Source organism: Saimiri boliviensis, chromosome 15 (assembly GCF_048565385.1).
Source record: "Saimiri boliviensis isolate mSaiBol1 chromosome 15, mSaiBol1.pri, whole genome shotgun sequence".
Lineage (NCBI taxonomy): Eukaryota > Metazoa > Chordata > Mammalia > Primates > Cebidae > Saimiri > Saimiri boliviensis.
This window is the reverse complement of record NC_133463.1, coordinates 32565844-32582413: the sequence shown is the minus strand read 5'-3', so window position 1 is coordinate 32582413 and position 16570 is coordinate 32565844. Positions and strand designations below refer to the sequence as shown.

The following is a 16570-nucleotide window of genomic DNA, read 5'->3' as shown; positions in this document are numbered from 1 at the left end:
TCTTGCAATATTTCAAACTTTTACATTATTATTATATCTGTCAGGTTATCTGTGATCTTTGATCTTATTATTGCCATTGTTTTGATGCACAGTAACTCATGCCCATCTAAGACAGCAATCTCAGTCAGTAAATGTGTGTTCTGACTGCTCTACCAACTGGTGGTTACCCTCTCCTTGGACCTCCCTATTCCCTGAGACATAACAATATTGAAATTACGTTAATTAATAATACTACAGTGGCCACTAAGTGGTTAAGCGAAATGAAAAGTCATATATTTCTCACCTTAAGTCAAAAGCTAGACAGGATTAAGCTTAGTGAGGAAGGCATGTTGAAAGCCAAGACAGCTCGAAGCTAGGACTCTTGCATTAGTTAGCGAAGTTCTGAATGCACAGAAAAAGCTCTTAAAGGAAATTACAAGTGCTACTCCAGTGAACACAAAAATGGTAAGTGAAGCAGCCTTACTGCTGATATGGAGAGTGCTGATGGCCTGGAAAGAACTTCAAACCAGCCACAATATTCCCAAAGCCTAATCCAGAGCAAGGCCCTAAATCTCTTCAGTTCCATAAAGGCTGAGAGAAGTGAGGAAGCTGCAGAAGAGGTTGAAGCTAGTGTAATATTTAGGGAAAGAAGATGTCTCCACATCATATAGGTGTAAGATGAACAGCAAGTGCTGATGGAGGAAGCTGCAGCAAGTTATCCAGAAGATCTAGCTAAGATCATTGATGAGGTGGCTACACTAAACAACAGATTTTCAATGTAGAAGAAACAGCCTGCTATTCAAAGACGATGCCAGCTAGGACTTCCATAACTAGAGAAGATAAGTGATGTCTGACATAAAAGCTTTAAAGGACAGACTGACTCTGTTTGGGACTAATGCAGCTGGTAACTTTAGGTTGACGTCGCCTTCCAAAATTCTCAGGGCCCTTAAGAATTATGCTAAATCTACTCTGCCTGTGCTCTAGAAATGGCACAACAAAGCCTGGGTGACAGTACATCTGTTTCAAGTCTGAGTTACTGAATAGTTCAAGCCCAAGTTGAAACCTACTGCTTAGAATGAAAGATTCCTTTAAAAATATTACTGTTCATTGACAAGACACCTAGTTATCCAATGGCTCTGCTGCAGATATACAAGGAGATCAACGTTGTTTCCATGCCTGTTAACACATATCCATTTTGCATTATGTGAGTTAAGCAGTAATTTCAACTTTCAAGTCATATTATGTAAGGATTGCATTGTGTAAAGCTAGCTATGACCATATAGACAGTGATTCCTCTGATGGATCTGAGCAAAGTCAATGGAAAATCTTCTAGAAAGGATCCACCATTTGCAATTCATGAGAGGATGTCAATAAACAATATTATGAGGAGTTTGGAAGAAGTTAATTCCAATTTTCATAATTGACTTTGAGGAGTTCAAGATTTCAGTAAAGGAAGTAACCGTAGATGTGGTGGAATCAGTAAGAGAACTAGAATTAGAAGTCGAACCTGAGGAGTTGAATGAATTGCTGCAATCTCATGACCAAATTTGAGCAGATCAGGAGCAAAGAACGTAGTTTCTTCAAATGGAATCTACTCCTGGTGAAGGTGCTGTGAACACTGTTGAAATAACCGCAAAGGATTCACAATACTCATAAACTTAGTTGATAAAGCAGCGGCAGGTCTTGAGAGGACTGCTCCAATTCTGAAAGACTTTTTACTATGGGAAAAATATTATCAAACAGCATCGCATGTTACAGAGAAAGCTTTTGTGAAAGGAAGAGTCAATTGATGTGGCAAACACAGCTGTCTTGTTTTCAGAAATTGCCACAGCCACCCCAGCAATCTGCACCAGGTTCCTGATCAGTCAGCAGTCACTGACATCATTGTAAGACCCTCTACCAGCAAAAAGATATCAGGTCGGGTGCGGTGGCTCATGCCTGTAATCCCAGCACTTTGGGAGACCGAGGCGGGTAGATCACCTGAGCTCAGGAGTTTGAGACCAGCCTAGCAAACATGGCGAAACCCATCTCCACTAAAAATACAAAAATTCCAGGCATTGGGGCGGGGCACCTGTAATCCCAGCTACTTGGGAGGCTGAGGCAGGGAGAATTGCTTGAACCCAGGAGGCAGAGGTTGTAGCGAGCCAAGACCACACCACTGCACTCCAGCCTGGGCTCTAGCAAGACCCCATCTCAAAAAAAAAAAAGAAAAGACATCAATTCACTAAAGTCTCAGATGACCATTAGCATTTTCTAGCTAATTATTTTTAAATTAAGCTAAATACATCATTTTTCAGACATAATGCTATTGCATACTTAATAGATTACAGTATAATATAAACATAACTTTCATATGCACTGGGAAACCAAAAAAAAATTTGTTTCTCGCTTTATTGTGATATTCATTTTATTGCAGTGATCTGTAGCCAAACCTGCAGTATCTCCAGGGTAGGCCTGTATTTTCAGTCTAAAAGAAATTTTCCTAAATGAAAACAAAAGCTGATTATAGAAGTCCCAATTGGAGATTAAATTAGTAACTCCTTTTTGTAGGCTTCAGTCTTCTAAAGCTTGCTTTGTACATTAAAACCTCTTTTTTTTTGAAGATGGGGTCCCAGGATGGACATTGGATCATATCCAATCATAGTTCACCATAAACTCAAACTACTAGGCTGAAGCAATCCTCCTGCCTCAGCCTCCCAAGTAGCTGGAACTACAGGCATGCACGTCCATACCTGGATAAGTTTATTTTTTAGAGGCAGGGTCTTACTATGTTGCTCAGGCTAGTCTCAAACTACTGGCCTCAAGCAATCCTCCTGCCTCTACCTACTAAGTAACTAGGATTACAAACAGGAGCCACTGCCCACAGCTACAACTCTCCTTTCAATGTCAAAAGTTACTCCAGATAACCCTTAAATGATGGTAGTTGAACCTTTATTCAGTGCATAAACAGTATTTGGTGGACATGGCTTTATAGACTGCATAAGTCTGAGCTCCCAAACTAGGAACTAGTGCTCTAAAGTGTTCCCAAATCTTTCATCTCCTGCACCAACCTACTGACTTTTCTCACTCAAACTGCCCTGCGGCAACTATTATATCCAACATCTTTAGCATTTGCAATCATAGCCTCTCATTCTCTTTCTCCTTTAAGCTACATTTTAAACTTACCAAGTTTTCAGTTGTTTCAAACATCTGTCTAATATTTCTAATCGGATTAGTGTTCCCAAAGACAGAGACTAAGAATTTTACCTTTTCATATTTCTTTGCTCCTCCTTATAAAAATTTCTCAGCAGATACTTAATAAAAGTGCACTACTCAAGGAATTATTAACAATTATATGATGATAGAAGCACATCTTTAATTTTTCATTTCAGTATTTAACAATATTTACAAAAAATTAAACCACTCAATTTTGACTACTGTATCAAAACTATGATGTATTTTGCAAAATACATTGTAATTTAAATAATTCTATTAATTTTCAAAAAGTACATTTAATTACCATATTAATTTTTAAAAGAAGAGCAAGAAAATGTTATGAAGTAATCGTTCATTATGTGGCAGTAGCTTGAGTGGTTATATTCTGAAAAATGAATGACACATTTTCTGTTATTCTTTCAAGAAAAGGATCTGTAAGATTTGAATGGTCTCCAGAAAAATGTTTCCATTGCTTCAGCTGGGACATAGAAAGAAGTTTCGGGGAGTTAGATTTCTGATGATGTGGATCAAGCTGACAGTCTCTAGAGACAATGAATTTTTCCAACGAATCACCTGCAATAAGTAAAACAATGAAAAAATTCTTAGGCAAGCCAATATCCTACTAAATACAATACATTTTTGTTTTATGACAATGAATTGATACAATTTATTACATTTGATCACCATGGTTCAAGTTAAAACAAATTCATTCTTTTTACAAATGTTTATAAATTATTTCTATGTGCTGATTTAAACACTAAAGGCAAAATGGTGAAGAAACACAGGCATGGTCTCTGACTTCAAGAACCTTACAGTCCAGTGGGAGAGATATACATTAAATAAACAATCATCCAAAAAGTGTATTACAAGTTCAAAACCCTTTCCTAAAGCCTATGATAGGGCGAAATATGTTTCCAAATTCAGAATATAATTCAAATAATCTGGGTCAGCATTCCATAATGAAACTCATTAACATTCTGTAGTAAGTCATAAACAGTCTTACAAAATGGGTTAAATAAAGACTATTGATAAACTCCTATCAGTTTAAGTAAGATTTTGCCACAAATAATTTTGTTGCAAAATTACGAAGAAAAAAAACCTTTTAAGCTTTCTAGATTTCAGAATTGAAGATAAGGGACTGCGGAGCTGAATTGCAAAGGTAAGGGTTATCAAGGAAAGATACAGGAGACTATCTTACACAGGACAAGAGAAGTTGACTTGGTCTGGAAGGTAAGTGAAGGATTCAATGAGGAACTGTTCTATTAAGATCTGAAGATGAGGAGGAAAGAACTAGATGGGGAAGAGAGATAAAGCATCCACCATAAGCACATTAAAAAGTTATGAAAAGGAAGGGATACTGGCATAGTTGAGCAATTGATGGCTGCCTATGCATTAGAGCCTATGGAGTAAAGGCAAAGAATAATGCAAGTGCAGTTGAGTAATGTAAGGTGAAGCAAGTATTCAAGGGCTGGATTATACAAAACATAATGGCAGAGGCCAGCTCGTTATTCACTAAATCCATTTCTCTTTCCTCCATGGCACTTAGTCACCTTTCCCAGCCTCCCTTATGGTTAGATATTGCCACTGAGTCTGGTCTGTGGAATGCAGCTATGTCACTTCCAGGTCTGAACTATAAACATCCTTCAAACTGAACAACTTTCTACATTATCTCTTCTCTCACTGCTGGCCAACAGATGTAGGGGAACCCAGCAGAGGACTCTATGGTCCAAAGGGATGGAGGAGCTCCAAGTAGAAGAAGCCTGGATCATGAAATTACCTTATGAAATGCTGTCCACTAAATGCCCACAATGACCTGTTACACGGTTACACACATGAGAAATATATTTCTATTGTTAGACCATTGTGCTTTTAAAATTTCTTGTGACAGTATTTAGCCTACCCTGACTAATTTACCAATTTAAAGATTTTGGTATCTATCCTAAGAACAATAGGAAGCTATTGGAGTTTTTTTTTTTTTTAACCTTTTAATTATGGGAAATTTCAAATAAATATAATAAATATATAGCATGTGTCATTTCACTTATAAATATTTTATTCTACATTTCTAAAAGATAAAGCCTTCTTTGAAATTTTATAACACCTAAAAGAAAAGCCTCAAGTCATTCCTTAATATCATCAAATTCCTATCAGTGTTCATAATCACTGAAGTTTTAAGAAAAGAGATGACAAGATTGCTTCAAAAATTAAAAGACAGATAAATTTAAAAAAAAGAAAAGAAAAGAAAAAAGAAAAAGAAAAAGAAAAAAAAAATTAAAAGACAATAGAATAATACCTGCAAAGTAGTGACCAAAAAATCTCTGGCTAACTAAGAGTTAGCCAGTATTAAGTTCTTGTTAAAAACAACAAAAAAATGAAAAGACAGTAGAAATGAATAAAAATATATCGATAACTTAAAATGCAAACAAACTAAATGTTCTCACTAAAACAAAATATCAGACTGGACAAAAAATAAAATCCAGCTTTATGCTGCTGACAAGAGATACCTAAAACATAAGAACACAGAGAGATTTAAGGTAAATGGATGGGAAAAGGTACATCAGACAAACCCTAACAATAAGAAAGCTAGTGTAATATGTTAACTTAAGAAAAATGAAAGCAAAAGACATTAGAGATAAGGCAATCACTACCTAACAATAAAACAGAGAAACCATAATGAAAAAAAAATTCACAAGAAAGATATAAAATACATGAAGCAGAAAATGATAAAATAATAATTTTGCCTAATCCACTATCATAGTTTCATATTTTAACATATTTCTTCGAATAATAGATACATCTAACAAAAAATTAGGTTGTTAATCTTTTATATGGTCAAACAATATAAAGAGATGGTTCACATAAAGGAACTACAGTTCTTAAACTTAGGAAAATGCTCAACCTCATTCGTAAGAAGAGAATAGCAAATTAAAACTATACCAATATATTATTTTCTTACTATCCAATTGGCAAAAATACAAACATTTGGTAATCCACTAAATGAGTAAGGCTATGGGAAAATAGGCATTCTAGTATATTTCTGGAGGTATATAAATTGACACAACATCCAACAAAGGGCATTTTGGCAACATCTATCAGAATTGCCAATGCACATATTCTCTGACCCAGCAATACTAAAAATTTACCTTATAGGTATACTTGAAGATATTTAAAAGAATATATGAATAAAATACATACTTACTGGAAAAAACCTAATTGTACACCTGTGGATGATACGGTTCGGCTCTGTGTCCCCACCCAAATCTCACCTTGTAGCTCCCATAATTCCCACATGTCGTGGGAGGGAACTGTTGGGAAATGATTGAATCATGGGGGCAAGTCCTTCCTGGGCTGGTCTCATGATAGCGAATGGGTCTCACAAGATCTGATGGTTTTAAAAATGGGAGCTGCCCTGCACAAGTTCTTTTTGCCTGCCACCATCCATGTAAGATGTGACTTGCTCCTCCTTGCCTTTCACCATGATTGTGAGGCCTACCAAGCTATGTGGAACTTTGAGGCCAATTAAACCTCCCTCTTTTGTAAATTGCCCAGTCTCAGGTATGTCTTCATCAGCAGTGTGAAAACAGACTAATACAGTGGGGAATAGATAAACAAATTATGATATATCTATACACTGGAAGATCATACAGTTGACAAAGAAAAAGAATGAGGAAACTGTAATGATAGGGAAAGATCTCTCAAGATATGCTGTTGAGTGAAAAAGGTAAAGAAATATACACATACTATGCTATCATTTATTGGGAGAAAAACTGGGCAAGAATAAATATCTAGAGTTGCTTACATATGCATACATAAAAATCTGGAAGGATACATAAAAAACTAATAGTGGTGGTTTCTTTTGATGTAGACGGCCAGAAATTAGGCAGATAAAGGTAGAATGGGAGGAAGAGTTTTCACCATGTACATTTTATATTTTTAAACAATTGAGTCATATATTACCAATTCAAAAGTTAAATTAGTAAATTTTGAAATCTATAAAATAAGAAAAAATTGATTACATAACAAAATCTGGCTAATATGACAGAATTCTACCCTAGGCAATTAAGAGGATATACCTAATTTCCATGCACAAAAGAAACACTTACAAAAAATGACTACATACTAAACCATACCCCAAGTCTCTATAATTAACGAAGAATCCATATTATGTAGATTTGACTACAGAGCATTAGCCAGAATTCAGTAACAAAAACTAAAATACATTTTAAAACATATTTTTAAATAACTCATGAGTCAAAGAGGACATCATAATGAAAAACAAATATTTAGAACTGAATAAAGACTGTATATCAAAATTATGGGCAGCTTAGAGGAAAATATATGGTCTTAAATATCCACTTCTTTGAAAAGAAGACTGAAAAATCATCACGCTAAGTATTAAGCTTAAATATTAGAAAAATAACATTAGAGTAAATATAAGGAAAAAGGAGAAGAGAAATTATTAAAATAGAAAATAATTTAATAGAATCAAGTGTTAATTAATTTTTTAATTACCAAAATGGCTATGAAGAGAGAGAAAATCTGAAAACATTCCTCTGAAGTTTAAATTCTACCCACTAAAAAATAAAAATATATACATAGTTTAACCACTATAAATATTATATAGTTATAATTATATATTATTGTGCATATTTATTATATGACATATAACATTTATAGAAAACATATTGTGTGTTTAATCTAAATTGTTCCATGTCAGTCTTATATAGTCTAACTTCTTCAACCTACCTTAATATACTTTATCAAGTAACTTTCAACTACTAGACATTGCTTGCTCAAGTCCTACTCCTGATCTAGTTCCTTTTTGAATAGAGTCTACTCTAGAGAGTGAATTTTCAGCTTTGCTTAAGCAGCACTAGCAGTTACATCAAGTATTGAGAAATTATGGTGACCCATGCTTCTGAGTGCCTCAGAAAATATGACCCCATTGTGAATAAATTCTGTACAACATAAACAGGATTATTCTGTCAAGTGTATGCTTTTTGTGAAAGAGAAACAGGAATTAAAACTATTTTTCTGGCTGGACGCGGTGGCTCACACTTGTAATCCCAGCAGTTGGGAGGCCAAGGTGAGCAGATCGCTTGAGCCCAGGAGTTCCAGACCAGTGTGGGCAACATGGAGAAATCTCATCTCTACAAAAAAACAAAAATTAGCCAGGTGTGGTGGTGCGCACCATTCGTCCCAGCTACTCAGAAGGCTGAAGCTGGAAGATCACTTGAACCCAGGAGACGGTGGTTGCAGTGAACCATGATTGCATCATTGCACTCCAGCCTGGGTGGGGCAGTAACAGAGCCAGACCCTGTCACCAAAAAAAAAAAAAAAAAAAAAAAAAAATTCTTTTTTCCTATCTCCAAAGCTGTTACACGAGGAATTGAAAGATTTTCCTAAATAAGTTCAATTTTTCACAAGTGATTCAGAAATAAAAAGCTAAAATTGAGAGAATAGATTCTATTGAATATTTTCTCAAATATCTCTATCTGGCAGCTGCCCTATGAGCTAAGAAAAAATGAAACTAACATATGCAACTGGTAAATATTATAAAGTTATTCTTTAAGTATTTTCAACTGCTAAAGAGAGGTAAATTAACTTCACTACATAATAACAGAATTAAAATACAACTAACCTGTATGAACTTCTCCTGTACACTCACAGTCAAGCAGGTCGTGAGTAACACAAGGTGAACTTTCATGCAATGTGAACAAATTTTTAAGTTCTTCTAGTGAAAACTGAATATGTTCAGATGTCTTAGTGAGGTCGACAACTGCCCCACAAAGACCTTGCTTACTGATCTGCCTTTGATAGATCTTTTCTTCTATTGTACCTAAAGAGAAAATATTCATTAGATTTCCTTCAGATCTTTATGTTCACTATTTTTGTTGGGTAAAATGTTTATTAACATACTAGTTAACAAAATAACAATATATTCCTGACACTGAAGCACAGACTAACAAAAAATAATTTTAATTATTCAAAGGGTATACATTTTTGGTCATACTGAAGGGTTGTTACCTGTGGTTAGGAGTCTGTAAATATGTACAGGATGTTTCTGACCATCTCTCCATACTCTGGACATTGCCTATAGAAAATAAGTGAGAATTCTGAGAGTACAGTAGAAACTGATGGCCCTTTCCACATATGCAATTTGCAGAAATATGTTTTAAAATTAGAAATTCTATATTTTACATATATAGGGTTACAGGTGCGCCAAGCATGTCCTACTGCATATCTTTTTCTTGGCAGAAAGAAAGGGTTGAGTGAACACTCAATATGGTAAAATAACTACAGGGGTATCATTCAACAGTGAGAGGATGTATCTTCATCAATGGTACAGCGAGTATGGACAGCAAGACACAAAGAACCAAGTGTAGCATGGGCATGGAGGTTCACTCTCAGTCCAAATAGCTAAAGATTTGCCCCTGAAAAGTACCTAGGATACATGTAATCAGCTAAGGCTCTAGGTGGATCCTTGCGGTTTAAAGATTTATCAATGATGCTGTGCAGTAAAGTGTTAATGTTCAAACCCTGCACATTTCAAACAAGAATCTGGTCTTCAACCTACCTCTAAGAGATCATCTTTAGGCTCCTGGAATGTCCTGCCTGATATGAGTGTCTGTTTACCAGAAGCCTTGGGCCAGACCAGAGAGTTAATGCTAACAATGTGATATGGTGGGGCCTTGGGCCATGTGGTTTGATTTCTGGAAGGCTGAAGACTGAGTAACTAAGATCAGTCATGCATACCTACAGGACTGACCCCAAAGAAAAATTCTGGACACCAAGACTTGGGTGAACTTCCCTGGTTGACAATATTCCATATGCATTGTCACTCACCAATGCTGAGAGAATTCAGTGTTGTCTATAAAACTCCACTGGGAGAGGACAACTGGAAGCTTGTGCCTGGTCTCTCTTGGACTCTGCCCTGAACCCAGCACATTGTCCTTACTGATTTGAGTATCTTTTACTATAATGCAACGTAACTGTGAGTATTGCTTCTTTTTCCAATTCTGTTGAGTCCTTCTAGTGAACCATTAAACCTGAGGGTTGTCTTGGGATCCCCTAATGCACATAACTGAGGTGCAAACCTACAGATAGAAAACTCAAGATACAAAAGGATGGATGGTATTCTAAAGAAAACCAAAGGCTTCTCAAGTATTTTCCTAAATATGTTATTTTTTATACCCTTACTGTAGCCTGCATAAACACTAATCACAGCATCCACAACACTTTATTGTCTTCACCTGATGGTCATGAACATCCTAAAGGCCTAAGTCTGCAGTAAACTAGAACCTGGAGACATACAGGTTTAGGTCTGAATCCTGGCTCTGCATCTTACAAGCTGTGGGATCTAGAACAAGCTTTCATATTTTCATCTGTAAAATGGGACTATTAATATCCACCCTTGTAGGCTTGTTAGGAATATTAAATAGATGAAAAGCACTTAGCAGAGTGCTTCATGCAAAATAAGGGCTCTTTATGCAGTGGTTATTATCTATCATCATCATTTTGTATCCTCAATAGGCACTGCATTCCCAGGCATTCAATAATATCTATTTAATGCATAAATATTCCTACCTGAATATCAGTGGCTGGATTCCAATCAATATCATAAAGAATTAAGTGAGATCCTCCAATAAGGTTAAGTCCTACACCACCAGCTTTTGAACTTAACAAAAAAATAAAAACAGAAGAGTGTTGACTATTAAAGCCATCAACAATCTGCTGCCTTTGAGAGATTGGTGTTTGTCCATCAAGTCTTGTATAAGCATATCCATGACGCTTACATACTTCTTGTAAAATGTTCAAGGTTTGTGTATAGTTGGATACCAACACCACCCTGTCAATCAAAAATAAAGATTCTTTAGATATAATTTAAAGACAGCTTTAGATTGTCACAGTTGAAAGAAAATACCACAATAATATTATCAGTGACATTTAGAGAGTATGCAACAATGACCTTGTACAATTAAAACACAGGTATTTCTACATATTCCATTTTAAAGTCAATATCTAAACTTCCGGTTTTAAGATAGTGAAGCAAAGACTTTTCTGCCTTCTTCATCTCTCTGAGGTCACTCTAAAAATATCAAGAGAATAAGCAAAATACAAAAATGAACAGAAACACTAACTCTGAAGATATCTGGAAACAGAAAGCATAGTGAAGTAGTCACCTGCTTAGGAGTATACAAAAAGTGACACCTAGGTGCCCAAAAAGGGAAATTCCAATAAGAAACAAATGAAAGTTCATTTGCATCACAGAATCTTGCTAAGGTACCTCAGAAGGAAGGAGTTTAGACTGAAGCTATTACAACACTGGTACATAGAACCCAGGCCCTGCTCCCATGTGATCAGCAGACTTTTCTTTCTCAAATAAAATATTTATTCTCTGGAGAAAATAAACCAAAGAAACTTAGACCAGGGAACTGACTGTAGAAGGCAGAAGAGCCAATGTAGTAGCATATAGCTTTAGCACCTGCTCATCAGGAGGCTGCAACAGGAAGATCGTTTAAATCCAGGAGTTTCAGTCCAGCCTGGACAATACAGCAAGACCCTGTCTTAAAAAAAATTGTTAATGAAAGTCTAGATACCAAATAAGATCTCTCTCCCCTTTGCCTGCCAACTACCAGAACAACAGCAGCCCAGCACCCCACATGCCAGCCCAAGGAAGATATTACGAAAGGATTCATCTATGGAAAGACTTAAAGGGTTCCACAGAAAAGATCCACAGATAGGGAGTCCTCAAATTAAAAAGCCACCTTGCCACCCAATTACCCAATGATGGTTACCAGTCAATGAGCCCTGCCTATGTATACAGTCTTCAATTAATGGTTTACTGCTTCACTCTTAACTGTGGACACCAAGGAACACCAGCTATTTGAAGTGAGCCTCAACATGAGAAGGAAAACTTAAAATAAACAAGAAAGAAACATGAATTAAACAGAGCAATTAAAAAAACAGAAGACAACTTTCAGAAAATAATTAATGGCCTCAAACGAGCTATTATTCAGTGGAAGAGAATGCAATTTTTCAAAAGGAACAATCAAGAATTAGAAAAATATCTTAGAAATTTAAAATGATAGACAAAGTAAAGCTTTAACAGGAAAGCTAGAAGATAGTAACAATAGAGATTGTCAGGAAATATATTAAGAAGAAAAAATGAGCTGGGTGCGATGGCTCATGCCTGTAGCCTAGCACTTTGGGAGGCCGAGGTGGGCAGAGCACCTGAAGTCAGGAGTTCAAGACCAATCTGACCAGCATGGAGAAACTCTGTCTTTACTAATTACACAAAATTAGCCAGGTGTGGTGGCACATGCCTGTAATCCGAGCTACTCCAGAGGCTGAGGCAGAAGAATCGCTTAAACCCAAGAGGCGAAGGTTGTGATGAGCTGAGATTGTGCCACTGCACTCCAGCCTGGTCAACAGGAAGAAAACTCTGTTGAAAAAAAAGAAAGAAAGAGAAGAAAGAAAGAAGAAAGAAAGAAGAAAGAAAGAAGAAAGAAGAAAGAAGAAAGAAGAAGAAGAAGAAGAAGAAGAAGAAGAAGAAATAATGATGACCAATAGGAGAGAATCAGAGAATCAATTCATGAGGTTCAACATCTCACAAGAATTCCAAAGAAAACAAGAAATTTTTGTAAGAGAGAGAAAGGATATTTACCAGACATGGAACCTTCAGATAAAAAGGACCTACTAAAAGGTTGCCAGCTCAATGAATAAAATAAGAACTCATATTAAGGCATATCAAGATTATAACTCAAAGGAGGAAGAATGAATTAAAGTGGCTCAAGTTTTGATGAAGAAAAAATAGGTTACATGCAAATGAATGGAAATTTGAAAATCATCAGACTTCTCAAAAGCAACTCTAAAAACTTGAAGACAACATATAAAGCAATGTCTTCAAAATTTTAGGGGAATACTGTTTTGATCTAGAAGTTTATAACCAGAGAAGTTGTCAGTCAAGTGGTAGGGTAGAATAAAGACAGTTTCAGATCCCCAAGAAGTCAAAAAAGATTAATCTCCCATCTTTCTTTCTTAGGAAACTACTATGAGATGTGCTCCAACAAAATGTGATATTCAGAAGACAGAAAATCTAACACAGAAGAGAAGAAAAACAAATTTATAAGTTAATATGGTTTGGCTCTGTGTTCCCACCCAAATCTCATCTCAAATTGTAATCTCCATAATCCCCACGTGTTCAAGGAGGGACCACGTTCGAGGTGACTGGATCATGGGGGTGGTTTCCCACATGCTGTTCTCATGAAGCAAAGGAGCTCTCACTATATCTGATGGTTTTATAAGGCAGTTTTTCCTGCTCTTGCTAGCTCGCTCTTTCCTACCGCCCTGTGAAAGGTCTTTGCTTCCCCTTTGTCTTCTGCGATGATTACAGTTTCGTGAGGCCTCCCAGCCAAGTGGAACTGTGAGTCGATTAAAACTTCTTTCCTTTATAAATTACCCAATGTCAGGTATTCCTTTATAGCAGTGTGAAAACAGACTAATGCATAGGCAATGGCTTTTTTTTTTTCCTTATTTTTTTCTTTTTTTCTCACTTTTTTCGGACTGTACCTAGCAATTTTCTTATTTTTTTTTTTTCACTAGGGGATGGCTTTTTAAAAGTCCCAGGGTGACCGCTATGCAGCAAGATTAGAGATCAGTTCAAACTGTAGCAGGAAGACAGAGGTCTCACAGAGGAGAGACAAAGAAAATATAGAGACACTTAGAGACCACAGTGGTACCCCATTATCTGCAGATCTGCTTTCCACTGTTTCAGTTACCTATGGTCAACCTTCGTTCAAAAATGTTACACACAGAAAAAACAAAACAAAATAAAACATTACACACAGTAAGAGATTTTCAGAGAGAGAGAGAGAATGCACATTCACATAACTTTCACTATACTATACTGTTATGATTGTCCTATTTTATTATTATTGTTGTTAATCTCTTACTGTGCCTAATTTATACAGTAAACTTTATTACTGGTATGTATGTATAAGAAAAAATAATCCATATAGGGTTTGGTACTATCTGTGGTTTCAGGCATCCACTCGGGGTCTTGGAATGTACTCCCAAGGATAAGATGGGGGGACAAACTGTAAACGGCCAAAGAGCACATTAAAAGGTGCTCAATATCACTAATCATTAGAGAAATGCAAATCAAAACTACAATGATATACCACCTCCCACCCACTAGGATGACTATTATCCAAAAAATAGAAAACAACAAAGTTGGGAAGGATATAGAGAAATTTGAACCCTTATACACTGTTGGTCGAAATGAAAATGGTGCAGTCCACTGTGAAAAACAGTGTGGCAGTACTTCAAAATATTAAAAATAGAATTACTATATGACCCAATAATTCCACTTCTGGATTTATATCCAAAAGAATTTATAGCAGGGTTTTGAAAAGTTATTTGTACACCCATGTTCACAGCAACATTACTCATAAGAGCCAAAAGGCGGAAGCAACCTAAGAGTTCATCAATAGATGACTGGATAAACAAAATGTGTATATACATACAATGGAATATTGTTTAGCCTTAAAAAAGGAAATTCTGACACATGCTACAAGATGGATAAACCTGGAAGACATGATGTTAAATGAAATCGGTCAGTATCATAAAGAAAAAAACTATGTGATTCCACTTATATGAGGTATCTAGAATAGTCAGAGACAGAGAGTAGAAGGGTAGTCCAGGTGCTAGGGGAGGGGAAAGTAAGGAGCTGGTATTTAATAGATACAGCATTTCAGTTTTGTTTATAAGATGCAAAGAGTTCTGAACATTGATTGCACCAGGATGTGAATGTACTTAACACGACAGAATTATACACACAAAAACGGTTAAGATGGTAACTCTATGTTATGTGTATTTTACCACAATTTTTTTTAAAGAAAAGGTCATCTCTTCAGATAATGTGAAGCAACAGAACAAAGACCCAGCCTGTGCCACTTATGAAAGTGTAGCTTCTCCTTCAATGAAACATGGCAGTGTTTAGGTTTCTTAGGGACCCACAAGCAGTCAAAATGACCATCACACCTATAATCCCAACACTTTGGGAGGCTGAGGTGGGCAGATGGCTTGAGCTCAGGAGTTAAGAGACCAGCTTGGGCAACATGGTGAAACCCCATCTCTACAAAAACACAAAAATTAGCAGGGCATGATGGCACATCCTGTAATCCCAGCTACTTGGGAAGCTGAAATGGGGAGATCACTTGGGCCCAGGAGGTCAAGGCTGCAGTGGGCCGAGATCGCACCACTACACTGCAGCCTGTGCCCCAGAGCGAGACCCTGTCTCAAGGAAAAGAAAAAGACCACCCCAACTTCAATCCCCAAATATTTTTATTTTTCTTAATCATTATATTTTTCTTCATTCCTTTCTTCTTTCTTGCCACAAGAGGGAAACTTTTCCCTATGACATCTTCAAAGATAAATTCTCACACCTATATTCAAACTGCATCTCTTCTCATTTCCCCTGAAACTCTTTTCACTCATTATCCTTTGTCCAATAACAACCACCTATCTTGCCCACCCTTCAGAGAAGAGAGAAAAAAAAGATCCAGTTAAAAAAAATAGTAAGAAGATAAGAGTAAGATATAAACAGAAGCTGAAGTGAAAATTTGCATGCTTGTACTCAAACTGGGTCACAATCTGCATATATACATCTCACATGCCCTTTTGAACACACCAAATATTATCTAATAAAACATGTGAGAAGCACTCCATTGGTACAGATGTTATGAGAGTACAGAGGAGGGGAATCAAACTCAATCCAAGAGAGGAGAAAGCATGTGAGCTAAGTCTTTTGTTGTTGCAGAAAAGGGGTCTCACTCTGTAACCTAGGCTGGACTCCAATGCCTGGCCTCAAGCAATCCTCCCACCTTAGCCACACAAAGCTCTGGGATTATAAGTATAAGTGACTGCACTTGGTCTGCTGAGACTTAACAAAGAGAAAAAGTTGGCCAGAAGAAAGAGAAGCGAAGGTAAGCCAGGCATAGAAACCTGCGACATGTAACAGCAGAGCAGAAGTGGGGCAAATTACAGGTTCTGCAGGTGGTTTGGTATGACTGGACCACATGGTATGTGTGAAGGAGTGATGAGAGATAAGGCTGGAAAGGAGGCATTAACCATATCACAAAGAGTCTTGCCTAATGTGCTAAAGAATTTAAAATTTCTGGAAGATAAATGGGAGTCTTCGAATGATTTTTTAAGAAAAGGAGTGAGATGCTCATATTTATATTTTAGAGATATAATTTAGGGCAATGTTGAGTATGTCAGGGGGCTGAAAGTAAGAGGAAAGTAGTTTACAAAAGACCAGCGTAACCCAAATCAGTAATTTTAAGAATCAAAATAAAAATCTTGGTACCAGAAAAAGAAGGATGGATTCTTG

The 16570-nt window shown here is 36.6% G+C and overlaps 1 protein-coding gene across 3 annotated transcripts in view; it reads right to left on the bottom strand.

Moving 5' to 3' along the window:
* Nucleotides 1-3309: 3309 nt before the first annotated feature.
* The window catches only part of RAD54B (RAD54 homolog B), a 113379-nt gene continuing 100118 nt past the window's right edge, over nt 3310-16570 (bottom strand). For 2 of the 3 annotated variants that reach the window (XM_074386852.1, XM_074386853.1), the window contains 4 exons: nt 10762-11023; nt 9202-9268; nt 8816-9013; nt 3479-3747 (listed from right to left, as the gene is read on the bottom strand). In XM_074386852.1, coding sequence (XP_074242953.1) covers nt 3530-3747; nt 8816-9013; nt 9202-9268; nt 10762-11023 — 745 coding nt within the window. In that variant the 3' untranslated portion in view covers nt 3479-3529. Of the gene's footprint in view, nt 3748-8815; nt 9014-9201; nt 9269-10761; nt 11024-16570 lie in introns of all 3 variants that reach the window. The other variant, XM_003938759.3, reaches the window with a different exon arrangement.